This window comes from Sceloporus undulatus, chromosome 11 (genome assembly GCF_019175285.1).
Source record: "Sceloporus undulatus isolate JIND9_A2432 ecotype Alabama chromosome 11, SceUnd_v1.1, whole genome shotgun sequence".
Taxonomy (NCBI): domain Eukaryota; kingdom Metazoa; phylum Chordata; class Lepidosauria; order Squamata; family Phrynosomatidae; genus Sceloporus; species Sceloporus undulatus.
In genome coordinates, this window is record NC_056532.1 from 7636448 (window position 1) to 7662453 (window position 26006).

The window sequence follows — 26006 nt, forward strand, 5'->3', positions numbered from 1 at the left end:
GTTAATCTCACCTGGATCATTACCGGGAAGCGGGCGCAGTTTCGCCGCGACGCACGGCGCCGGGGCAGGAATACATGAGCGTTTGCTTCCTTAACAACTGCGGAAGGGCTTTCTCCCCCGAAAAGAAAGCCTTATTCAGACCTGTATATAATAATAATTAGGGCTCTATAGTCATCTTTAAGCGTATGTAGTAGGAGCAAGTGTATGTAGTGGTTTAAGCGTTAGACTGTGACCCTGGGGACCAGGGTTCGAATCCCGGCTCGGGCTTGGAAACCCATGTAAGGCAAGTCACATACTCTCAGGACATAGAGAGACCTTGTAGCACCTTTGAGACTCATTGAAAGAAAGGAGTTGGCAGCATGAGCTTTCCCAGACTGCATCTACGAATGCATCTGAGGAAGTAGACTTAGGTCTAGGAAAGCTTACTTCCAGTGAGTCTCAAATGTGCTACAACACCTCTCTATGTAACATGGCTATATCTTTCAATGCTTTCTTTCTCTCTTGGGGGTCTCTGACCGGCGTCTTTCCTCCCAATTGCAGGCACCCCAGAGCTGAGTCCGGCCGAGCGGAAGGAGCTGGAGAGCAAGCTGAAGGAACGGGAGGAGTTCCTCATCCCCATTTACCACCAGGTCGCCGTCCAGTTTGCCGACTTGCACGACACGCCCGGGCGCATGCAGGAGAAGGGGGTCATTACGGTACGTAGCGCGCATTCTTTGCTCGTTGCCGTTAGGAGGCTCTGACACGCATGCGGATGTGCGTCGAAGTGCGGCCGAGGAACTCCTCGCCGAACCCGGATTCTGGAGGGCCGTAGTTCAGCCGGGATTATTCTCACCACGGGGCATTAATAGTAAAAGCTTTGGGGAAGATATCCTTTTCCCCTGCTAAGGTCTTGCAGCATCTCTACAAACCCTTGCAACGTGTTTGTAGAGATGCACTGAGTTGGGAAGCGACAAACGCATGCGTGAATTTAGAAAGTGGCCTCTGTGGTTGGACTCCTGGTCTCCGTCTACTATTATCTAAAGCAGTGATCCCCAAACTCTAGCCTTCCAGATGTTTTGGACTTCAGCTCCCAGAAGCCTCAGCCATCTTGGCCAATGGGATTCTGGGAGCTGAAGTCCAAAACATCTGGAAGGCCAGAGTTTGGGAATCGCTAATCTCCCAACACATCTGGAAGCACCTGGTTAGGAAAGTGGTTGTAAATGCAGAAGAATTATGGACGCGGAAATCTACACCAGTGATCCCCAAACTTTGGCCCTCCAGATGTTTTGGACTCCAACATCCAGAAGGAATTCTGGGACCTGAAGTCCCTAACATCTGGAGGAGCAAAGTTTGGGAACCACTGATCCTAGATGACTCTTCTGTGTTCACGATCACTGCTTAATCCTATTTGTAACTCCTCTCCAACCTCCTTCACCAAGGAGTCAATGATGTTTCCGTCAAGTTGAGACCAAGAGAGGTTACTTAGTGAAGTGTACTTAGATGATACAGGACTTTGGCCAAGAGATTGAGACCCTTTTCCAGGTCCTCCAAGACCACTAGGTCATACCGCCAGTGGGAACCAGTTATATATAGCGATAGATACGAGTGCGCTTAGGAAATGTGCGCAGCCCGTGGTTTTAAGCATTGCCGTGCTGTCAGATGTCCTCTGCTCTTTGCCGCTATTTAAACTAAACCCTGCGCCTTCTCCCGTAACGCTTACTCCAGGATATTCTGGAGTGGAAGACGTCGCGCACTTTCTTCTACTGGAGGCTGCGCCGCCTTCTCCTGGAGGACCTGGTCAAGAAGAAGATCCACGACGCCAACCCCGAACTCACCGACGGCCAGATCCAAGCCATGCTCAGGCGCTGGTTCGTGGAGGTCGAAGGCACCGTCAAGGTAAGGACATATGCGCTTCCTTTTTTACGTGGCGTGGTGAGTTTGTAGTTCCCAAAACACTTACTTACACACTTCACTGCTATAAGGTAAGCTTTATTGGAAGTCGGTGATGGTACATAGCACAAAAGCACCCCAACTCACTATCTTCACACTTAAGGACATAAGTGTTTTCCGGTTCGGCAAAGCACAACAAATCCAAGTCTTGCAATAGTCTTACTCAGTGGTTCTCAACCTTTTTAGGCCTCTAGATTTTTGAGACTTCAACTCCTAGTACAGTATTCCTAAACAATACTGACCGGGACTTCTGGGAATTGAAGTCCAAAACATCTGGAGGCCCAAAGGTCGAGAACCACTGGTCTTAATGAAAGATGATCCAAACTTTAGAAGTGACGGCTGGTCTGTGTCTATCAGAATTGCGCAGGACGGACGGTACTTTGGAATAGTAGGCCTTGTGCATTAAATAGAGCCATAAAGCCATAGGGACATATCTTTTAATACAATAAAACGGCACGTGAGAACTGTTTGTGATGGAGTGCGTCGAGGGTCTTTGGTGTTGAGTAACAGATACGTCCTCAGTGAGTCCGTATTAAGAAAGAAGCGAGGTTACTCCGTCTCTTTGGCATGAAGAAAAGGGCTTCTCAGGAATGGTACCCTGCAACCGAAGGTAATACAGAAAAAAGCATCGTTACACATGCTTTATCTTTGGGGGATTGGACGGAATTTAATAGATGGGTTCCAGGGATACAGCCCTTTGGGATTCGTAGACTGAGGTGGAAGGGATTTGTAATGCAACTGTTAGAAAACTTTAGGTGGCCAAATAGAGCAGAAGGGCTCCAGGCTCAAGCCAAATTTTGCCCAGTGAGTTAGGTTTTACGTCTCTTCCGCCTTCAGTCTTTTGGCTATGAATTCCCAAGGGGCACATGGGCACCGCTGCAAAATCAATCACATAGTCGACCAATCGCATATTCTATCAATCTCATATTCTATCAATCGCACATTTTACCAATCACATATTCCATCAATTGTACATTCTATCAATCGCATATTCTACCATCCACATATTCTGCCAATCACATGTTCTATTAATCAGATATTTCAATGGCATATTCTATCAATTGCATATTCTATTAATCAGATATTCTATCAATCGCATATACCCCGAATCAGGAGCTTTTTGTAGTGGGAAGGACCCCCTTGACATACTTCCTAATAACAAAAGAGTTCTCTGGGCAATTCAAGTTAAAAAATTTGGGGGGACTTCAGCTCCAAAGTCCAAAAGCCCTTGAAGAGGCCCTTAAAAACAGCATAACAGAGACCCCCCTCAACCTTTTCTGTGCTCTTGAAGGGCTTTTGGACTTCATCTCCCAGAAGCCTCAGCCACAGGGCCCTGTGGCTGAGGCTTCTGGGAGATGAAGTCCAAGAGCACAGAAAGGGTTGAGGAGTTTCTGCTATGGTTCAGACTGGGCTCTTTTTAAGGGCTTTTGGACTTCAACTCCCAGAAGCCTCAGCCACAGGGCCCTATAGTTGAAGCTTCTGGGAGATGAAGTCCAAAACCCTTTAAAAGCGCACAGTCTGAAAAAAGGAAGGAAGGAAAACCAAATAAAATAATAATAAAAAATGTCTTTCAAAGAGCAAGAATTTGGGGGGAACCACTTCATTTTTTATTGTGGTTCCCTCCCCTCCAACCCCAGTTGTGTCCTCCATTTTCTCTGGAAGGGCCACCATTTTGTGGTGCCTTGTCCTCCTCCAGGACCTAAAATGGCTGCCTTTGTCCAAGAGACCAAGAGCCATAGCGAAAACTAAATTAGGAAATATAAAGTTACCTAGAAGTGATATAAGAAGCAGAATGACAACCTTTTAAAAGTAGTTTCATTCCTCCTTTGTCCAGTTTGTGTTGGTGGTTTGCTTCCAATATTACTACTACTACTACTACTACTATTTCCAACTTACGGCGAACCCGTCGTCGCAGGGTTTTCCTGGCCGCTTTCCTCCGAGGGGGGTTTGCCATTGCCGTCCTCTGAGGCTGAGAGAGTGTAACTTGCTCAGCAGCAGGTTTACTCCAAGTCGTAGCCCAACGCTCAAACCACTAGCCACACAACAACACATCAGGAAATTCCAAAGCAAGGGCCGTGATGCTCTCTATACGGCAATAAAAATGGCGTAATTCAAGACCAAGGAGGAATAAAAAGACGTCGGATGCAATACAGGTGATGGACAGGTTGCTTACCTCTAACTATTTGTTGAAGTGGTCATCTGCGAATCGCACAAATGGGTTAGACTGACAGGTGTCAGTCAGTGGAGGAGGCAGTGTCGTAACACCACTTTTTAAGTCCAAACCCATTGTATTTATTAACTATAAGCCCTAGAAAGGTGCCTTTGTTTGCAGGGTTCAAATAAATTGCATTTATCGACAACAGGGACTTCAAAACCTTGTAAGGCGGCCCTTTGATTGTCATTTGTATGTCAGAATAAACCTTTTTGAACTCGAAAAGGTACGGTTGTTGTTTGTCGTTTGTTCTGGTCTCAAAAGCGCATTCTAATGCCATAAATTTTAAGTGCAACCCACAAAGTAACACTGCCCTGGGGTCCAACCTATAATGTTTGACACAAGTCAAAGGCTAGGACCAGATAGTAGCCTCCAAGACTACTATCCTCCAAGGGTTCCCCACCGATCTAGAACATGGCCACCTAGCCCCAAAGACCCCCAAAACACCATGGTTTTGGAAGGCTCTGAGCTTTCCAAAGGCAGCATCTCTACCTCTCCCTCTCTTCCTCTCTCTTTTTAAAGCCAGGCGTCTAGTTAGCTAATACATTACACCAATCAAGGAGAGTTATCTTAAGCCACAATTAATCTGCTCCCTGGCATATGTTGATAGGGAAAGCATCATGCTGTTTCTTAATTAAAGGCAAACGGATTAAAAATGATTAATAAGAGTATTAAATATTCGCCTCAACTAAAAGCTTTGGCATTTCTTGGGCAAATCCTAGCTTTACTCCGGGTTTGCAAAGCAGCAGGCGTTTGCGGTTGGGATGGATTTTGGGGGGGGGGGGGGAAGGCGTCGGCGTTACTTCCTCGGAGCTCGGTTTGGGAAAGCCGTTTTAAAACAATACTCGCCAACAACGCCGTCGCCGTTACCTTTCCGTCGCTGCGAGTTTTTAAAATGGCTCTCCTCAAAAGATGGTCGAATGAGTGCTTTAGCCTCACATTAAAACCAAAGGACCAACAATGCATAGAGGCACAACTCCTTTGCCTCTCTTGGTCCGATTTGTTGAAAACAGGCCCACCGAAATGCACAATATACTTGTCCGTTCAACACACAACCGGGATGCACAATATGCTTGTTATTCATCCAAGCCTATAGTTTAATTCTGCGGCTTCCTTCCTTGGTGACGGGAGGCAATCGGCGCTTCGAAAGCTTGCGACTAGTATAGTGTACATTTCAGTCGGCCGATAAAAGGTATCATTGTTTGGATCCTTGGCAATAGTAAGGCTCACAAACTGAACCTGGCTTTGCTGCTTCGGCCAGAATCAGGTTGTGTGTTGCACAACAGGGGTGTGTTGCACTACACACTCAAAGTGAGAGAATGGGCATACGGTTATATACCTCCGTCGATGTATTCCGACTTCGGTGCCAGAGGCAGAAATAGTATAAGGATAGTGTTCCTGACCAGTGTTCGTTGCATTCAGTGGCATCCCTTAAGAAATGTAAAAGCAAAGGCTAAAAGGAGGGCTAAAGCTTAGGGAAGAAAGGGGCAAACAGGTGCAAGGAGGAGCAGCAATGAATTTCTGGGGCCCACGGTTTTTAAACCTAGCTAACCAGGGTTATCTAGAATTCAAAGATATAGCCACGTTAGTCTGTAGAATCAGTATGCAAAGGGATCTTGTAGTACCTTTGAGTTAAAGAAAGACATTGGCAACAGGAGCTTCCCCAGACTTCAGTCTACTTCCTCGGATGCGTTTCCCCAAAGTAGACTGAAGCCTAGGAAAGCTCACGCTGCCACTTTCTTTCTTTGTTAGCCTCAAAGGTACTACAAGAATCTCTCTAGGCACAGGGTTATCTAGTCTTACTAGTAGCTGCTTTCAAAGGGATCCTCTGAATAAGGAGAGACTCTGTATGCCAAGAGAGAGGCAGCAAGGCAGGTATAAAACACTCCAACGCATTTCGTCCAACCTGGTTTGCTTTTGGGGTTTCCGATCGTTTCGCCGTTCCCAGCCCCGCTTTTAAAAACGTGCGGCGCTCACGGTTGCGTGGATTTGTTGTGCACGCGTCGCGGCAAAACGACAACAACACAAGGAAGCTTTTCGAGGAGAAGACCCAAACGTTGGAGCGGTTCTTTGGGAGAGGACAGCCCTGCAAGGATAAGAGGGAAAACGAATTAATTAATAGATATTGATTTGGGCTGACACCATTTTAAGAAACAACGTGCAGATAATACTAGATGCGTGACTTAAAAACAGCTTTTCTTGCTACTCGACTGACTTCGTGGGGCTTAAGGAGAGCGGAGATGGCAATGCATCCTACAACTCAACAACTCAGTCCCTTGGCAAATACGTTGTATTGCTTTGGAGGATGGGAGCCATTTTGGGGTGGGTTTTGTTCGGTCCTTTGCTCGCCCGTTTCGCCGGGGCCAAAGGTCCCCCCTTGAAGACGAGCGGCAGCTGTTTGCGGCCCTTGAGCCGCCCGGATCCTTCATCCTTGCTTTCTGACACGGCCGCCTATTAAGTCATGATGCGGAATTCATTGTCGTCCCGACTCTGACTTCATTAAGCGATGGAGCCGAGAAGGATAGTGCACCTTTAAATGACGAGCTTTTGTGTTTAATTACCCAAATAAAATGACATAAATATGAATGAGCGCTAATGGTGGTACTTGGTGTGGTTTTTTCCTACCCCTCTTCTCCGGAAACCATTAACGATTCTTAAATGATTTGTAAAGAAAATGAGAGGCAAAAAGAGAAGCGGCGAGAAGGCTATTAGGCTTCTAACACACTCCTGAATGATTATATAGTCAACTACCTAGCAAATACAGGGCTAAATGATCCCCCTTCAACACACAGACACACATGCACACAATGCGTTTCGGAAAAGAAAGCGTCGCTGCGGGGGCTCTCTCTATGGCTGAAGGCGCTTTGGCCTGCCTTGTAACACTCACCGCGTCTAAAATGGAGGTTAGGTTTCGTCCACTGGTGTTTTTTAGGGTCACAATTGTGTTATTTCATGTCGTCGTAACTTACAAAACTGTTAATCCATCTGGTTCAGGCAGTTGTTGTTTTGTAGGATCTGTAGAGTCTAACCTTTTCCCAAGCTCTAATTCCCTTTGCCCTGCTGCTATACACTGCACTGAACTGAGATATGGAGCCCAGTTATTGCTGGACTGCAAGTCCCAGCAGCCCCTGGCTGGCGTGGCCAACGCTGAGAAATGCTGGGAGCTGCAGTCCAACAACATTCGGAGCTTGGAAGCCATGGAGGGTCAGTCGTTTCCAATGAGTTGATCTAATTTCCAGCCTATTTTCCAGCTTCAGAAATGGGTCTGGACAATCCTGACTTTGGCTTTCGATGACACAGCGGTCCCCAAACTGTGCCCTTTTAAGAGATTTTGGACTTCAGCTCCCAGAAGCCTCAGCCATGTCGGCCAATGGTCTGGGATTCTGGGAGCTGAAGTCCAAAATCCCTTAAAGGGCACACTTTGAGGACACTCCTAAGAATGTTATTGCAAAACGTGGCGAGCAAGCTCTCTCTCCGAGTAGGATTTTGGGCATTTGACCCCGATTCTTGCCCTTTAGGCTCTACAAACTATCTACACCAGTGACTCCCAAATTCAGGTCTTCCAGACGTTTTAGACTTCAGCTCCTCCCAGAGGCCTCAGCCATCTTGGCCGACTGGGTTGGGATTCTGGGAGCTGAAGTACAAAACGTCCGGAAGTCCAGACGTTTGGGAATCGCTGCTCTACACATTGACAGTGGCTCTCCAGCCTTACCTTTGAAATGTTGGCGCCTGGAGTAAAACTCTTAGACTCATAGAGTTGGAAGAGACTGCAAGGTCCAACCCCGTTCTGCCATGCAGGAAATCCAAATCAAAGCATCCCAGACAGATCTTGACCGACCCGTAATTCCTCCATTGCTCTCTCGACAGGCCTACTTGTGGGACAACAACAAAGACCTGGTGGAGTGGCTGGAGAAACAGCTGACCGAAGAGGACGGCGCCCGTTCGGTGGTGGACGAGAACATCAAGTACATCTCCCGGGACTATATACTGAAACAGATCCGAAGGTAAGGCTGCTTTGCCAGGGCTAGAAGCGTAAAGGTCCAAAAGAATAAATCATGGCTGGCATCCATAGTATTTTTGTGGGGGGTTTCGGTCTGCATGGCCATGCTCCGGAAAAATTTATCCCTGACGTTTCGCCTCCATCATGGCTGGCATCTTCATCTTATCATCAGGGATAACTTCTTCCAGAGCCCCAACACACTTGCTGCTGGGTCACATACTGGCATGGTTACCTTACTGTTGGCGAAGCATGTGCCCTCTCTACTGGCATCTTTGTCTCTTTCCCCCCAGCTTGGTCCAAGCCAATCCGGAAGTGGCCATGGACTCCATCGTCCACATGACCCAGCACATATCCCCCACCCAGCGGGCTGAGATAGTGCGCATCCTCTCCACAATGGACTCTCCTGCCTCTACGTAAGGGGGCCATGCGCTGGCTACGTTGGCGGAGAAAGGGCCCTGGGGTGCCGCTCCTGCCTTGGCCCCACGGAGCAGAAGTGCTGGGAATGGACTTCCCAATTTGTTTTAAAACAAGACTTGAAATCGAAGAGAGCATCCTTCTAGCTCCCAAAGACTTCACCGATATGCAGGTTCTGCACAGAGTAACTTATGGATGTCCTATGATAGTACCTATTTATTTAACCAAGTGCGACTGGACCAACGTCTCAAATAACTCTTTGTTTGTACAGCTCCTACAAAGATAATGAAAGGTACTTTGGTACCATGAGGTCTTACCTTGTCCGTGTGTGTGTAAGGCGGCAGCGGCGGGGATGAGATCCTCCAAAGGTGCCCCCCTGTTCTTTGTCTTGTATCCCTTTTGGCCCACCGTGTCTGTTACTAATCCTTGCCCTACCTTCCAAATACAAGCGCCTGGTATTTGCCAACGTTGTTTGTTTATGTGATGCGAGTCCCATACCTGACGGAGGTCACATACCTTCACTGCCGCTGTCTCCCTGCTGGCATCATCTTCGTTTCAGCAGGCATTTTGTGGAGTGAGTAAAAGACCTCGCTGTTGCTGTGCCAAGGAGAAGGCCTGGCACAGCCCTCCAGACCTCAGTCAGTCACTCTGTTCCTCCAAATTCCTATCATGGCACCACAGCAGTGCAGCTCAGTCCTCTGGAGGGCAGTGCTGCCATGGCGTCACAACAGCGAGGTCCAGAGGGACTGGCCGACAGCTAGGAAGACGGCGATACCACCGTATCACCATAACACCTTAAGGCTAAGACCATAGCACTGTATCACCTTAACGGATAACACCATAAGCCTAACGTTATAGCAGCATCGCACCATATCACCTTAAGGCTAAGGTTATAGCCTCCTAACGCCATAAAGGTCCTCAGGAGTGTCTCTATCACACAAGGCTCTGCAGTGATTTTAATGGGCCCTGAGAAGATGTTTCATAGAGCTCTCACCCTCCTCATGGCCCCTAAGACCCCTAGTTCTCCTTGTCTTTCTTGCGCACCAATACTTTGACCTCAACGCCCCTTGGGCCTTTCCACTGCCCCCTGGAAACGGGTCTACCACCAACATTGAGATTCACTATTCTAGGATATCAGTTTTGGGAGGTCCGAGTTGCTCTCTTGGCTATTTACAGGAACGCTCAGCCTCCAGTTTTCCAAGGGAAGCTATGGTGCGCAGCACTGCTTCCGACGCATCCACTTTTCCCAATCCCAGGTGCCCCTTTTGGCTGTAGATCTATAATAGGTATAGGGTCCAATTACATACGACAGACTCCATGTAGGTGCAGCTATTGCTGCTGTCCATCACCGCTTGAGGAAGGAGCGGCAGTGGCAGGATATGGTTGTGGTTTTGACTCGCACATACACACCACTCCATCAAGGTTGGAATGGACATTCCTAAATGATTTCAAATAAACACATTTAAGTAAAAGTGACGTACCTCGATCCCAATGCTAAAGGAGGAGAGAAGGATCCCAGTCCGGAGAGGAGGAGATGGCCATTAGAGACGAACTCTCTTAGAAGGGATATACTGCGAGTCGGCAGAGAGCCTAAAGTCAGGACAAAGCCGTAGTGGAACCAGCAGATGCTTCCACTAACTTTGAAGGGCGAACCTGAAAAGTTAACCAATATGGAGAAGACAACTGTGCAGCCAAGAGCCAAGACTGCGCATCCTGGTATTCTACTCAATACAACTCAAACAAAGGTCCTTACAAAAGAGCCACACGCACAGTGATAAAACAGTGCCGCCCCAAAAACAATGTTCAGAAGTAGAGAGATCTTGTGGCACCTTTGAGACTAACCTGAACTAAGCCGGCAGCGTGATCTTTCCTAGACTTAAGTCTACTTCCTCAGATGCTTAAACCTAGGAAAGCTCATGCTACCAACTTCTTTCTTTCAGTGCGTCTCAAAGGTGCCACAAGATCTCTCTATGTACTGATCCCATAGACTAACGCGGCTATATCTTTGAATATTCAGAAGGTATTTTTGAAAAGGCGGCTGCTAAATCCCACAAAAGGAGCTGGCTCCTCAAACAAATGTTGCTTTCTGTTTATTTTACCAAAAGAAATGAAAGCCTTGGTCAGATACCACTTTGGAGAGGGGAAGTTTGAACTTTGGAGAGGGGAAGTTTAAAGTTTAAAGGGTGGCTCAGCTGAGTTTAAAGCAGGACGGCCCCACCTGCAAATGATATACACCTAATATTTCTTTTCCAAACCTTAGCAGTGTGGGATCCTCATATATATCTCCAAAGACATAGCCGCCTTAGTCTGGAGAACCAGTATGTGGAGAGATCTTGGCGCACCTTTGAGTCTGGCTGAAATAATGCTGCCAATCTCTTTCTTCCAGTGCGTCTCAAAGGCACCGCAAGACCTCTCGGCATACTTTTTCTCGCACGGCTTTAGCGGACGCGGGGGAAGTAAAGCGACACTCAGTTGAACCAACCCAAAGAGGGATGGATGTGGTGCATGTCCTGGGATACGTTGTGGTGCTGACCTTCTTCCACTTACCTCAAGTTCCTTTCAATAAAAACGACTCGATCATCTCTGTGTTCCTTGGCCTGGTTTTTTCATCTTTATCTTCATCTTCCTTTCCAGAATCGGGACACAAGGCGACTTACAAATACAATACAAACAGGAATGTGTGTGTCCTTTCACATTACAAAACTATAGTACTATTATAGTGGGCCCTTGGCATCCTTGGGGTTTGGTTACTGGACCTCCGTGGATAACAAAATCTGTGCATGCTCAAGTCCCATTAAACATAACGGGAAAAGAAAGTGATGTCTCTAATACAAAATGGAAAGTCAAGGTTAGCTATTTGGAATTTATATACTTTTGGGGGGAATATTTTCAAGCCATGGATGCTTGAATCCGTGGATAAAAAACCCATGGATAAAGAGGACCGACTGTATTTCTCTTTAACTGCCCGGGTTCCTATGGAATCCTATTACTACTCTCAGCTGGGAAACCTTAGTGCAGTGGTTCTCTAACTTTGACCTTCCGGATGTTTTGGACTTCAGCTCCCAGAATCCCTGACGGTTGGTCAAGCTGGCTGAGGCTTCTGGGAGTTGAAGTCCAAGACATCTGGAGGACCAAAGTTTGGGAATCACTGCTCTGCTGCTTGATAAAACCAACAAAAGGTTATGGAGGATGGAACCAAGAAGGATAGCGCTGCTGTTGTGCGAATGGCAAAATGAAAGGACTCAATGATGACTTCTTAATTCAAAATGTACAGAAGGGTACCCCATTACAGACTCATTGCCAACAGCACATGCGACGGCGACTACAATCTGATAATGGTGGCCTAGCATTAAATGGGAGAAAACCCAAACCCATAGAAAACCATAGTGAGAAGACTAGCTGACACCACATCTATGCGCTTGACACAGTGGTGCGAGGCGCATAGATGTGGTTTGGTTTTTCAAGCTAAGGCCACAGTATGGTCCAAACAAAATTCCATTTGCATATTTGAATTAAACCCAGAATATCCTTTCGACGCACACTCGGCCTCCCGCACAACAGAGCCTTTTGATCAAACCGACAATGCTCACGGAAAGCGCAATTGGGTCCATTAAAAGCGTTTTGCAAATGGCTGCACACAACCGCCCACGCAGCGCCATCCTCCCCGCTGTTACTCCACCGGATTTAATTGCAGGTGTAGCTAATGGGGCCGCTTTCTCCCTACTAGGTGAGTTGCACGCCTAGATGGGTCTGTTTACTCCGACCGCGAGTGTGTGGGTTTTAAAAGGGGGTGCCTAATTTACGCCGAAGCCATGTTCAATTGTATCAAGACCCACAACCCCGCCGCCTCTTGCGCTTCCGCTGAACCGCAACGAGATCCGGGGAAGGGGTGCGTGTTTGTTGCGTATATTTTTAAGTACGCGAATCGCTTTAGCAAACATAATGCCCGTTTAAGAGCGAAAAGGAGGGGTGTGGAAGTGCATATTGAAACCCTTTTAGCCTCAAAGTATCTCCGGAAGGGTACCCCTAAAGCTACAAAGCGTTCAAAGGCTGGGAGATCAAAGCGCGATCATCTTTTAATTTGAAACCCTTTTGTTGCTTCAACGGTCTTAAGAGAGACGAAGCGCGATCAAAATACAAACGGAGACCAAATAAAAACCAAACGGCGAGCTTTGTAGCCGCCGTTTTCACCCCTCCGTCTTTCTTTTTCCTCCCCTCTTTTTCCTCCCCCTTCTCCGCGTCCCCTCTCTCCGTTTCGGCTGTGAAATAGGTCAGCTCTATTACCGATCAAGCCTTCCCACAAATATTTAAAACAAATTGAATTGCACACCCAATACCCATCACAATTACGCCAGCCACAATAACTAAATTAGCAATTCAACAAAATAATTGGAAATGCGATTCTCTCTCTATTCCGCGGCTTTCCCCTCGGGGCTTTTGCCGATCTGGGGCCGGCGGAGGAGGAACGCCACTTTGCTAATTCAGAAGCTAATTAGAGCCACACTTGGAAATGAAGCTGTTTGTCTGAAAGCTCGGATCCTACACCACTTTAGGATTGTTATTATTATTTGTCGGACCATTTTTTGATGGTTAGGGAAGACCATCCCCAACGTATTCGCCTTGCATCCCCACCCAGCCGCCCCCTTTCTAAGGGCAATGCTTGTATGCCTTTTCTGCAAACAGGACCCGCATCCTTCGCTTTTTGTGGGTTTCTCAGACCGTGTGGCCATGTTCTAGAAGAGTTCGATCCTAATGTTTCGTCAGCATCTTTGGAGGATTTAAATTCATGCCAGCGGGTCATAGGTGTTAAGTAAACCTGTTCTAAGGTTTTAAATCTTAAATCCCTGGAGCCTTGAGATACTCGAAGTGCAAAGAAACCTACAAGAGATGCCCCACCGAGGAGGAGGTGGAGGTCTCTGGCGGACACAGACGTCCAAAGAGGTGGCCATTTGGTTCTATAACCAGTGGCACCCTCCCGCTACAACCAAGATATCCCTTAAGACAGTGATGGTGAACCTTTTAGAGGCCAAGTGCCCAAACTGCAACCCCAAACCCACTTATTTATTGCAAAGTGCCATGTCCCTCTTTCTAGTAACAAACTCTGTGCTGGGCTGATGGCACATGTGCCTAGAGAGAAGGCTTTGAGTGCCACCTCTGGCATGTGTGCCATAGGTTCGCTATCACTGCCTTAAGATATCCCTTAAGATATATTGGCTTTGGGTTCTGGGGAGTCTATGTCCTTTTCCTGCCCCGGAGTCCCACTTTGGGAACATAGGAAATGGCCTTTTACCAAACCAAAGGAGAAGCCCACCTAAACCCAGTTGGGTCAGAAGAGTCAGAATCAAATACGGAACAGTTAGGTAGATTTACTACCTGTATTCACCAACATTTAGTCATGATTATATACTACTACTACAATCACCTCAAACTTACTTTGCCGTACATCTTCATGGGAAGGAGGTCCCTATTGCTAGAGTATGAATGCTATTTCTTTCATATTTCGGGTGGTGGTTTCAGGCTAGACGTTACAGTGGGACCTTGCCATCCGCCAGTTTCAGCATCTGCAAGCAGCAAGCCCCGTTGTCCCAAATGGTGGTCTTGCATGTGGCTATGCGGCCATTAAGGACAACAGGACTTGAGGTCCTGTGTTTTTTCGTATCCGCAGAATGGATCCCCCATGGATACAAAGGTGTGACTGTATTTTGTTAAACGTACCTCATTCAAAGATATAGCCGTGTCAGTCTGTGAAGAGGTCTTGGAGCCCCTTTGGGACTCCCTGAAAGAAAGAAGTGGGTAGTGTGACCTTTCCTAGACTTCACTCTACTTCCTCAGATGATACAGGATTCTGGGTCACAGCCTTTTTTCGAAGCAGGACTAACAAAAACTAAAATGCAGTGCATGCATATATATATATATACACACACTGAGAATAGACAAGAAAAAGGAGGATGGGTGGGATGCAACGCATCCAGCTAAATGCCTTAAAACGGATACAATGAGGGTGATCTGGAGAGGCAAATGTTGAATCTAAGATGGAAGTACCTGGAAAAGATCTTACCTTCCAGAAGGCCTTGACAGACAGGTTGTTACAGAAGTAGTTCTTTTAGATATTCCAACCTCTGAATTCAGATATTCAGAGGTTGGAGTATCTGAATTTCCAGCACCTTGAGCTGAAATTCAAAGTAAGTGGGTGCCCAGTGCACTGTTTTAAATACTCTCTTAGCACCTTCTGTGGTCAAAAGAGCCCAACCTCTGCTGTTTGACCCAACTGCAACTTCTGAACTATCTTCAAGGGCAGATCCATAGAAATGGCAGCCTAGAGTACTTACTCCATACCTGCACAGCATCCTCTCCTGAGGCTAACTCCAGTGACCCGTATGTCTTGGCACAGGTTCTGCACCTAGTGTTGCTCCGCAGCTATTTGGATGTGAAGTGTCTTCTCTCCTTTTCATTCTCCTGTATACTCTGCAGGATGAAGTTTTCTAATCCCAGTTTGTATTTTGTTTTTAACCAATGTTTCTAGTCCTCATGGCTCTGCAAATAGGCTTGACAAGGCAAGCGCATGCAAGAGACGGTGCAAAGACAGGGCTTCAGAGCCCGAAAACAAAACCATCAAGACGGCACAACTAGCCTACCTCCATATACTAGCCGAGGCATTCAATTTTTCCCAGCACGACTTTTGGTGGCAGGACGGAAGTGGTGAATGGCGAATACGAACTTATCTGGGATGACTCCGAGTTAATTCTGCGGAGAGATTGACGGGGCGAATCCTCCTGAAAGGCTCGACGGTATCAGATCTCAAGAGTTATCGACAAGAACAAGGGAAATCTCCCAAAGCATGTCAGACAGGCTGAGAAAAGGAAAAGGGAAATCTAGTTACGCCACTAATTACGCAGACGGCTAAATATTAAACCACTCTTCACGCCGACACCGTCGGCTTACTCCTGATCCCTCAAAGCCAGGGATCAGGAAAGAAGATTCAGTAAGGATTCACGTCAATGCTGCCGGGGGAGAAAAGTCTGTTGCTTCCCATCCGTTACTTCCAGACCCCTAAATAACCAGGACCCCTATAAGACTCATAGACCCAACCAACTGCTATAGATCTATAGGGGGGGACAAGGCGGATTGGTGGAGAAAGACGGAGCAAATGAGTCCCTGAGAAGTGCTAGAGAGTGGTGTTGTGTGCCTTCAAGTCCAAGGAACACCTTCTACAGCAGTGATTCCCAATCTATGGCCTTCCAGATGTTTTGGACTTCAGCTCCCAGAATCCCTGACCGTCGGCAAAGACGGCCGAGGCTTCTGGGAGATGAAGTCCAAAAACACCTGGAAGACCAGCGTTTGGTCCTTCAGTGGTTCTGAACATCAGCCAAAATCTCCATCCAAAGCCCTGCATTTGAAGCTAAACACGCAGCTGATCTGGGTGTCCCTGTTTTGTCTCGGCGCACGGTTATCCATGGAGACCCAAGCCCCCCACGCCTTGTTCCCATAAGCCATGAGTGAGAATCACGCCACATTCAATGTGTGTGGTTTCCTCATATTCACGGGAATCTTGTGCCCCTAACCCTAGCGAATATGGAGGGACAAGTGTATATTCTTTTTATAGCTGAAAACGAAGTGTCCAAGTTGCCTTAAGGGCCAACTGTGGTGGAAAGGAGGAGCGGGACTGTTTTGTCGTCTTGGAAAAGGTGAGAGGAAGGGAGAACAACGTAAAGCTTTCCTCTTAAAAAGTGGCATTATTAAAAGCCGATTTTAAATCTTGCAACTTTCCAGAAACGCACTATGCTGATCTCTCTCCTTCTCTCGCATGGATATCGGAGAACGTCGCCAAAATTGTTCCTATTCACGATGGCAAGGTTTGCCATCGGAGCCAGGCCTGATTAACGGCAGACTTTCTTTCGACGCCGATCGCATCCCTTGAGAGACGTCAGCGACACAGCCTGGCTACCGGATCCCACTTGGGAACGACACACGCAAATGGGGCTCTGGATACGAACTAGTTTTCTATCGAATAAGAGAACTGACCTTACTTGGGATGTGAGTTGGTAAAATCGCCTTCCCTTTTCCAGCGGAAGCCTCTTTCTCCGGGGGTCTCGGCGTATCGTTCTGCCCAGGTAAGGAGGAAACAGAGCGCCTGCTTAAACACCGATAAGTACAAAATTCAAGAGCACCTTTGAATTTCCCTCTGCCCCCGCTGCTTATCTCCTCGAATAATACGGAACAAGCCTTATCGGCGTTTTTAGAGTGCTTTGTCACACTCCCCTTTTAACATCCGTTTCAGGCCCTGCAAAGGAACCCAAGAGCAGCAGGAGGCGAGCGTAGAAAGCACACCGGAGTCAAAAAGAGAAAAGCAATCTTAAATAGATATGCACGCACCGCGATTCATGCACACCAATATTAATCCTATGCCAAGAACGACAACAAAAAGTGGTTAGCATATTATTATCACCAACTTAGGTCTGTTGCAGACTGCCAAAATAAAGCTGCTTCGGGTCTCTTTGGAGGTATGCTGTTTAAATGATGCATGCGCCCTAAGAATCCAGAAGCTGCACCAAAAGCTGGACTCCGGTGCTTAGGAATGGAGTGTGGCTTTGGCGCAACCTCCAGACTCTTAGGACCCATGCGTCATTTAAATAGCATACCTCCAAAGAGACCCCAAGCAGCTTTATTTTGGCAGTCTGGAACAGGCCTTAGACAGCTTTTAAAAAGCCATTAAGACGGATCTCTTCTGGTGGGCCTTCCTTGAACAGACCAAATCGGCTATAAATGGATTCTCTCCATTCTATGTACCATCCCACCATTTGCCCAGTAGATCATTGTTACTAATAGTTGTTTTAATAAGCCAATTTTAAGTTGCAATATGTTTAATTCCTTTTTAAGGGGTGGTTGTGGTGCTAAGATATAGTACTTACAGATTTTATGTATTGTATACTGGTTGTATTTTAACCATTTGAGCCGCTTTGACTGCTCTTGTATTTATTTGTATGTATATCCCAGCCTTCTCTCAAGACTGGGACTCTTACAACATTAAAAAACCAATACCTTTATATGATGTTTCAAACAGTGTTCGGAGGAATGTGCGGTAACACTTACAATAACCCTGTAAGGTAAGTCAGCCCTCAACTATCTGCATTGGATGCTAGGAGAGTGAAGCCAAGAAGGGACCGCAAAGTCCAATCCCTTGTAAGAACATACAACAGTGATGGTGAACCTTTTCGAGGCCGAGTGCCCAAACTGCAACCCAAAACCCACTTATTTATTGCAAAGTGCCATGTCCCTCTGGCTTTCTAGTTACAAACTATGGCAAACTCTGTGCTGGGGCGATGGCACATGTGCCCACAGAGAGGGCTCTGAGTGCCACCTCTGGCACGCGTGCCATAGTTCGCCATCACTGAACTAAACCAACCCTGAAAGATGCCCATCCATCCTCGGTTTAAAGACCTCCAAAGAAGGAGCTCTGAAGCAATCTATTCCAACATCAAACTCCTCTCACCGTCAAGACGTTCTTCCTAGCATGGTCCCTTGCTGGCTGGGGATGCTGGGAGCTGCGGTCCAAGGAAAAGTACCTTTGCAAAACTCGTGGCATTCTTGATCCGTGGTAGGAAACAAGACAAAGGTCCCTGCTATCACAAAGGCAGGCCAGGGAAAATGGCCTATCCAGACGCAAAGCCACCCCTCCGTTATAAAACTGGGCGGTGGGTCTGCTTATTAAATGATACGTCGTCTCCATACAGGCCTTTTAATACCTCAAAGAGGCACCTGGACTAAAAGACTGCGACGATATGCAAACGTCCCAAGTTTAATTGATTCGGTAAATCAATTCGCTAGTTAAGGGGAGGACAATTAATCAACTCAAAAATTCTTTAATTGGCCGACGGCTCTAGTTCATTATCTATTAGGTACACACCAGGTTTCCTGTTTTTTAATATATGTCATGTTTATTATTATCACCTTAAAATCAGAGTATCTTTCCTAAACACAGATTTATTATACACGCATCTTGAGCAATTTCCGAAACAAGGGCCAGGAAAATGGGTTCAGGGGGATAATAAGGACGGTACCCAAACCCGAAACTGGAAAGCGCAATATCCTTCATCAATACGCATCTCTTGTTGAGGATATTCATAGATTCAAAGTTGGGACCCCAAGGGCCCTACAGTCCAACCCTATGCCAGGCAAGTAGACACAACTACTCCTAACAGATGTCTATCCAGCTTTCATTTGAAGACCCCAAAAAGAAGGAGAGTCCCTCGCCCTCCGAGACAGTCTTGGTTAAATCAGTGGTTCCCAAAGTTTCATCCTCCGAGCGTTTTGGACTCCAGCTCCCCGAAGCCAATGGTCAAGCATCCTGAAAGCTAAAGTCCAAAACGTTTGGCGGACCAAGGTTTGGGGGGGTCACTGAGTTAAATAAGCTGCCTTAGGATGGCTCCGTGTTCTCCACCGATGTAGTTATCCAACATCCTGGAACGGTTAATACAATGCTGCCGAGAAGCTTTGGAAAGGGGACAAAGGCCCTGATACCCAATAACTGAGTGGTATCATGTATACACTCCATGTATACCAATACTCCAACCTATGTGCCTGATATCCTTCTCCTCCTACACAGAGACGTTAATACAGCCATAGATCAACCTCCTCTACCTTTCGTCCGGCGATATAGTAATTCACCGGCTGGCGTTCTCTGCCGAAAGAGCCAGATGCAACCTTGTTTGTTCTTAGGGGGGTTCGTTCTATGACCCTCGGAGGAAGGGAAAGCCCTTTTTAGAGCCGAAAGGTGTCCTCTGGATTCAGGAATAGAAATGGCAAACTACAAGGGGTCAAGCGTGACATTTTATTTCTTCTTAAAAATATGATTTTTGACACCTTCGGCAGATGTGGAAAAAGGAGAAGAAGTGTTGAAGGCGGAGGGAGGGAAGGAAGGAAGGAAGAAAAAAAGGGGAGGGGAAGAAAAATCAATGCGGTGCTCTAAGATCTACGGCTCTGACTCTGCTGCAAATGCGCATAAAGATTTATTCATCCATGCGACATACATTTTCTAAGACAAAAGTCAATACTCACCTTGACACAGATACTTTTTGCATCCCGGAGGGGGTGGGATCGGTGGGGGGAGAGAAAAGGCCTTCGATTTTCCGCTGGGGATAAGTGTCCTCCTTCCACCGCTCGGGAGCCCATGGAAACAGAATTCGTGTCGTGATTTCGCTTCCTAAATGGAGCTTTCAAACAGACGCACGTTGTCATACATTGTCATTTATGAGCCCGTGGACCTCCATTTTGTGACCATGCTATCTCCCTTTGTAGCAAAGGCCACCAAGAGATAGCAATTAGCCAAATTTCTAGCCGTTTGACGCAGGCGCAAAAAACCTGTTGACAAATCTTCCAAGACAGAAAGGAAGAACATTTCCATAGATGAGGCGCTATACTGTCTTACCTACCGAGAGCACCCCACAACCGCAATTACGCCAAGTAAGAAAACGTATACGCAATTTACATAATCTGAGTTCAGTGATGCGTCGAAGGATTAGAGAGTGCAGAACTGAACACAGACATTGGTTGTATTTTAAAAACCAAAGCAAAAAAAGACCCCCAGAGAGTGGGGGATAGAGAGACACAGAGAGAAAACGTACCTGTTTATGTCCTACTTTCTACCCGGTAATATTTAAAATTACAGTTTCCTCTCCTAATTTGTGGGGGACCCTCCCTCCGCAAGTTAGGAAACTCGCAGATAATCAAACCGCATTGAAATGAATGGGGTGCGCTCCTGCGTGCAACCATAGGGCACACCCCATTCTCCGCAATGGTGGGTTGCCCCTCCGCAGATCAAGTCCGCAGACTTGGACGGGCGACTGTATTCCACTTAGAAACAAGAATTCCCATCTCAATAAATATGGTCTGAACCCTTAACAAAGACAAGATCCATACATACCTTCTCTGAACCAGATGTTGGGGGGTACGTTGCACACCTAACCCTGCTATCTCTGGATCTTCTCATAAAGTCATAGAGTTGGAAGAGACCTCAAGGGTCATCCAGGCCAACCTCCTTGGGCCACTCAGGAAGACACAATCCAAGCACTCCCAAAAACAGCCATCCAGCCTCTGTTTGCAAACCTCTAAAGAAGAAGGAGACTCTACCACACTCTTCCACCGTTGAACATCTACCATTAGGAAGTTCCTCCTAAAGTTAAGGTGGCATCTCTTCTCCTGCACCTTGCATCCATTGCTCTGGGAAACAAACTTGCTCCTTCCTCAATAGGACATCCCTTCTATGGCTAACATGTCACCCCTTAACCCCAGGTTAAACATACTCCGCTCCCCAAGACCCTCCTCATAGGGTTTGGTGGCTTCCAGACCTTTCTTGTTCTTAAGAGAGAGTCCTGATCCTAACCATTGGAGAAAGGAACAACCCACATCCCACCGACGGAGGAGATGCAACGCCGAAAAGGCACGTCGGAGTGAATTTGTGGATTAATGGTGGGGTTTAAAGGCTAGGCAATGTACTAAGCGGCCTTTAATCAGTTAGCAACTCTTCCTAATTTGGCTACACTTCTGTATTAATGCACGCTGCAAAAATACCTATGCTGCAACCAAGACTGAGCAAACCCAGAGAAGGGATGTGCAAAGAGGGGTTGGTAGGCTTCCCTGAGATTCCCATTGACTCAAAGAAGAGGGTGAAAAGGAGGAGGAGCGGAGAGGAACTGAGTAGTCTCCCCAAGCAGGTAAAAAGTGAGCTACATTGATCACTGTAAAGGTCTTTACCTGTTAGGCTAGCTCCCTTTGTAAGGAGTTTGAGAGGCTGAGAGCAGCCACCAAAAAGGCCCTGTCTCTCGTCTCCGTCAAATGTGCCTCTGGGTCCCAAAAAGAAAGTCCCAGATAGGAAGAGACGGTCCTTCCGATAAATTTGCCCCATTTGTGCAGTCGCCATAAACAGAAGCTAACTTGAAGACAGTTAGCAATAGCCACACTCCATCCTGAAGACAAGTCTATCTGCAATACTCTTGGAACATGGCCTTATTTTGATAACTATATGCGCCGCAACTTTCTTTTCTCGCTTATCCTAAAATGAAAATGCCGACCGTTAAAAAGCAAACACACACCTATGCAGAACTTTGTGGCGGTTGTGTATAAAATTAGTCTTTTATTCAACTTTTTTTTGAGGAGGGGACTTAAAGATCATCAATGCAGACGCTCTGTTAAATACATATGTGCCCATTACTTATGCAAAAATAATCTCCATTGGAGATTGATCACAGCAGGCTAATAAATCCACTTTATGGGGATTTAATTCCCAGCTTTCTGACCTTCCGAATAAAAACAAGTGAATCATCTTTCCCTCGGCTAGATTTACATCGGGCCTCACCTCTGCATAGAAAGATCCCTCGGCTGGGAGAGGGAAGGAGGAGTCCTACATAAATGCCCATTAGCAAAAATAATTAAATACATCAAGATCTATGGTTGGAAGGGGGGCAGCTACAAGTATTTATTGGTTGCAAATTATATATGTGTGTGTGTAGCGAGAGAGAGGAGGTTCCCCGTTTTAGCTCTCCGAGGAAACACTGTTCAGAAGGTGGCTTTAAAATATACCTTTAGTAACTATTCCTGATGCGATAGTTCCTTAATGAAGTGCAGAAACGTGTGCCTGTTCACCGTATGTCTGTTGGTAAAGATGTAAAACCACCCCAAACATAATAATGTAATCTCCATTGTACCACGATATCCCTTAAAGTTTGCTAGACCTCCTTCCAAATGTATGTACATTATTCCGATTTCGTTCCACGGGGTTCTGGGACAAACTCAAGGTGTTCAAACTATGGAAGGTGAAGCAGCGTTGATGTGAAAAGGCAACGGTTTTGGGTGCACAATGTGGCCATATGGGGTTTTCTTCCATTGGGATGTGGCCAGTCTCTCTCCCTGCCAAAAAATACGAGGTCAGGCATCGGCCCGCGGGGCGAGTTTCGCGCTCGATGTGTGCCTGACCGCTGCCAAACACGATCCGACAGCCGATCAATACAAGCAACGGACACGGACTCTGTGGGAACACAAGGGCAGAAGCGGGCCTGAGGGCGCCCCGCAGTGGGTCACCCTCCAGGGCAGATTTCAAAGGCGTTTCGACAGAGGAGGAGAGATGATCGGCGCTCATGTCCCCCAGCGTGATCAAACGCGGCGATGCTCCAAAACGCCATGCGTCAAGTGTTTTGGAAATGGTGGTTCCGTCGGCCGTGTGTGTGTTTGTGTGTTGGAGGTGGGGGGAAACCGTGAAGAGGGCTTACAAATCTGGCGAACGCTTCCCCTCTCGCGTATCCAGAGGCCGGGGACAGTTGCTGCCCGACGCTAAGGCTTCTCTCCTCCTTCAAGATGGGCCTGTTGGCCAAAGAGAGACCGGTAAAGCTCCGTTCTGGTGAGAGAAGACAGGGAAAGACAAGTGTGAAAGATATTAAAGCCTCATGGGGTAACAAAAACAAGAAAGCGAAATGAGTAAAATAGGAACTGGGTATGGAAAGAAGTCACTTTGCCCCAATGTAGACCAAAGATGTTCATGCTTGCTTTCGTGTAAAACATACCCCAAGCACCCAGTCACAAGGTAATGTCCTCCTAGTGCGCCATACCTCCCAAGAGATGACTCTCATGGTCTAAATCCAGGACGGTCCAGAGAACAAGGCGGCCTTCCTGGGAATAGCCAGATGACCGTGCCTAGTTCCCCAAAGAACCGTCATTTGGCGATTCCCCTTCATTTATATATAACCCTTTTTCCTAATCTAAGATGCTTCTCTTAAGTCTCTGGTCCAAAACACACTGCGGAAAATAATCCAGTTTGAGACCGCTTTATCTGCTCCGACTCAGTGCTGAGGAATTATGGGGACTGTAGTTTTGTGAGACAGTCTTTTGTCGTGCCAGATCTGGTGTGATCTTGGAAGCGAAACCGGGTCAGTCCTGGTTAGCGGTTGGGTGGGGGACCACCAATGAATGACGAGTGAAGTAGGCTTTATTTCAGAGGAAGGAACTGGCAAAAGATCCCTTGCTTAAGGAAACTCTATGAAATTCATGAGGTCGCCATAAATCGACAAGTGACTTGAAGACATGCACAAATGCACATATACATACATGCAAGCCATTGAATTATAGCCTGCATGGACCTTCCTAAAATTCAGCCTTAGGCTTAAAGAGGTTCCCCACGCAACCTTCCTCAACCGTAGCCCACTCCATATTTACTAGACTACAAAATCCATCATCCTCAGGGAAAGGTGTTGCGGTGCAAAGCGTCTGCAGGTTAGCAGACTAAGGAAGATTGAGATGGACAGTTGCTCAGGGAAGCCCCACAGAAAGTGTGATGTGGCAATCTAGTGTTGAGCTTAAAGAGGGTTAACTAATTTTTGGGGTAGAGGTGTGCGTTTGTGGATCTGTGGTTGCCAACTGCCTTCGAGTGGACCCCGAATCGTAGCGACCCTCCGGACGTCGGAGAGGGGAAAGTCAATGGCAAGGTCAATTTAGAAGAGGCAAGGGAGGGCATCCCCCAACGCTTCAAATGAAGAGAGGGGAAGAAAGGCCGCCGGATAATTAAAAATGCATTTGGCAATCTTTATTAATAAACACAGGCGCGGAGGAGGCCTTGCATAGCGCCACTCTCTCGCAGCGCAGAAATATGCAAACGCCGCGCCGGGGCTAGATCCCATCTCTCCGGGGAACGAGGGTTCGTTTCCCCCCCCTATAAGTTTGCCCTTTGCAGACTAAGGCTTTTTTCCAAGGAAGGGAAGGCGATTGAATATTTTAATAGGATGTATGAGACCATGGCGCTGTAAAGGAGGATTCAATCAGGCAGGCGGCGCGGGGCTGTAATTTACTTTTCATATCTGTTGTTCTTTTCCCTCCTCGAGGTTTGACACAGTGCTTGGGAGGAAGGGAGTGCGCGCGGAAACGGCACAATAATAAGCAACCGAACGCACTAAACGGTTGGTACTGAACAAACCAACCGACAATAAAAGACGCTAAGAATAAAGTTATATGTAGAGAGCCACTGCGGTGTAGTGGGTTGAGCGCTGCGGAGGCCAGGGTTCAAATCCCCGCTCGGACATAGAGACCCACAAGATGGCAAATGTCCATCATAGAGTTGTGTTGGAGAAGCTAGAGATTCCTAGACCGAACATCTGTCCTGGCGTTTCCAGGTCCTCCGGTGCGACTCTATGCTCAACATCTGCTGAAAGCATGCCAAAGAATCACAGCATCACCCTGGAGTGCCTAGGAAATGCCTAGAGAGAACATTGGCAGGGTTTAAGTGCTCCCCTTCTGCGCACTGCCTTGGGTCCCGCTCCGGGAGAAGGGCGACACATCCATGAAATAAAATTAAATCAATAAGTCGCAGAATCATAGACCAAAAGGGACATCCAGTCCAACCCCATTCTGCCATGCAGGAACTCACAATCAAAGCAACCCTGACCGATGGCCATCCGGCCCCTGCTTAAAAGCCTCCGAATACGGAGGCTCTGCCAAACTCCAAGGCGGCATATTCCACTATCGAACAGCTCCAACCGTCAGGAAGTTCCTCCTAATGTTGAGGCAGGATCTCTTGTCCTCTAGTTTGCATCCATTGCTCCGTGTCTTACTCTCTGGAGCAGCAGAAAACAAGCTTGCTCCATCCTCAACATGGCATTCAATACTTAACTTGGGCTTGTTACAGACAGGCCAAAATAAAGCTGCTTCAAGTCACTTTGGAGGTATGGTATTTCAATGATGCATGAGTCCTAAGGGTCCAAAAGCCACACCAAAGCTGCACTCCAGTCCTTAGGACCAGAGCGTGGCTTTGGTGTGGCTTTTGGACTCTTAGGATGCATGCATCATTGAAATACCATACCTCCAAAGTGACTCAAAGCAGCTTTACTTTGGCCTGTCTGTAACAGGCCCTAAGCTGCTCTGAGAGCCTTTAGGGTTAAAGAGCGGGGTATAAATACCGTAAATACATACATACATAAAATATTTAAAGAGGGCTATCATATCACCACTCTGAACCTTCCCTCTCCAGGCTAAACATAACCCAGCTCCCTAAGCCTCTCCTGGTAGGGCATCATGGTTTCCGACCCTTCGCCATTTTAGGTCTCTTCCTCTGGACATGCTCTGGCTTCTCAACATCCCTTTTGAATCCTTCCATCCTGGATACGATGCGCCTTATACATTTCCCTGAAAGGTACTTCCAATTCTATGGGATGGGAAAAGCCACTGGTATTCCCTAGGTCCTTAAGGCCAAGCGCAGGGCAAAGTCCTGCCTTGCTTACATTACTTCTGTCCTCCTTCGTTCCTATACTTAATAAAAACGAAGAACGAAGGATCCCCCCTTGCTTGGCGCAAACCGGACAGTATGCCCGACAGGCGCCTCTAAACGCGGAGGGCGTTCAAATGAGCCGCCGCCGAGGAGTAACCGGCGGGGCGAGTAATTAATAGCACTTACTCCCAAGGTAAAGCGCGGCGGAA

At 47.2% G+C, this 26006-nt stretch overlaps 3 protein-coding genes across 4 annotated transcripts in view; 1 reads left to right on the top strand and 2 right to left on the bottom strand.

Annotated features, from left to right (window-relative positions):
- ACACA (acetyl-CoA carboxylase alpha) overlaps positions 1-9021 on the top strand; it is a 121833-nt gene extending 112812 nt beyond the window's left edge. Inside the window, 4 exon segments of the mRNA XM_042442393.1 lie at positions 541-695; positions 1705-1875; positions 8009-8145; positions 8432-9021. Of these exon segments, the coding sequence (XP_042298327.1) occupies positions 541-695; positions 1705-1875; positions 8009-8145; positions 8432-8558 (590 nt within the window). The 3' untranslated portion in view covers positions 8559-9021.
- Positions 1-26006, bottom strand: part of SHPK (sedoheptulokinase) — a 938822-nt gene that overhangs the window by 572906 nt on the left and 339910 nt on the right. The gene's annotated exons all lie outside the window — the stretch shown is intronic.
- AATF (apoptosis antagonizing transcription factor) overlaps positions 1959-26006 on the bottom strand; it is an 80939-nt gene continuing 56891 nt past the window's right edge. Inside the window, exons 12-20 of one of the 2 annotated variants that reach the window (XM_042442360.1) lie at positions 21306-22941; positions 19611-19765; positions 16578-16658; positions 15191-15405; positions 10037-10208; positions 7854-8010; positions 6048-6227; positions 3826-4014; positions 1959-2527 (exon numbers count right to left, since the gene is read on the bottom strand). In XM_042442360.1, coding sequence (XP_042298294.1) covers positions 22878-22941 — 64 coding nt within the window. In that variant the 3' untranslated portion in view covers positions 1959-2527; positions 3826-4014; positions 6048-6227; ... (4 more) ...; positions 19611-19765; positions 21306-22877. Of the gene's footprint in view, positions 2528-3825; positions 4015-6047; positions 6228-7853; positions 8011-8045; positions 8166-10036; positions 10209-15190; positions 15406-16577; positions 16659-19610; positions 19766-21305; positions 22942-26006 lie in introns of those variants that run through there. The other variant, XM_042442359.1, reaches the window with a different exon arrangement.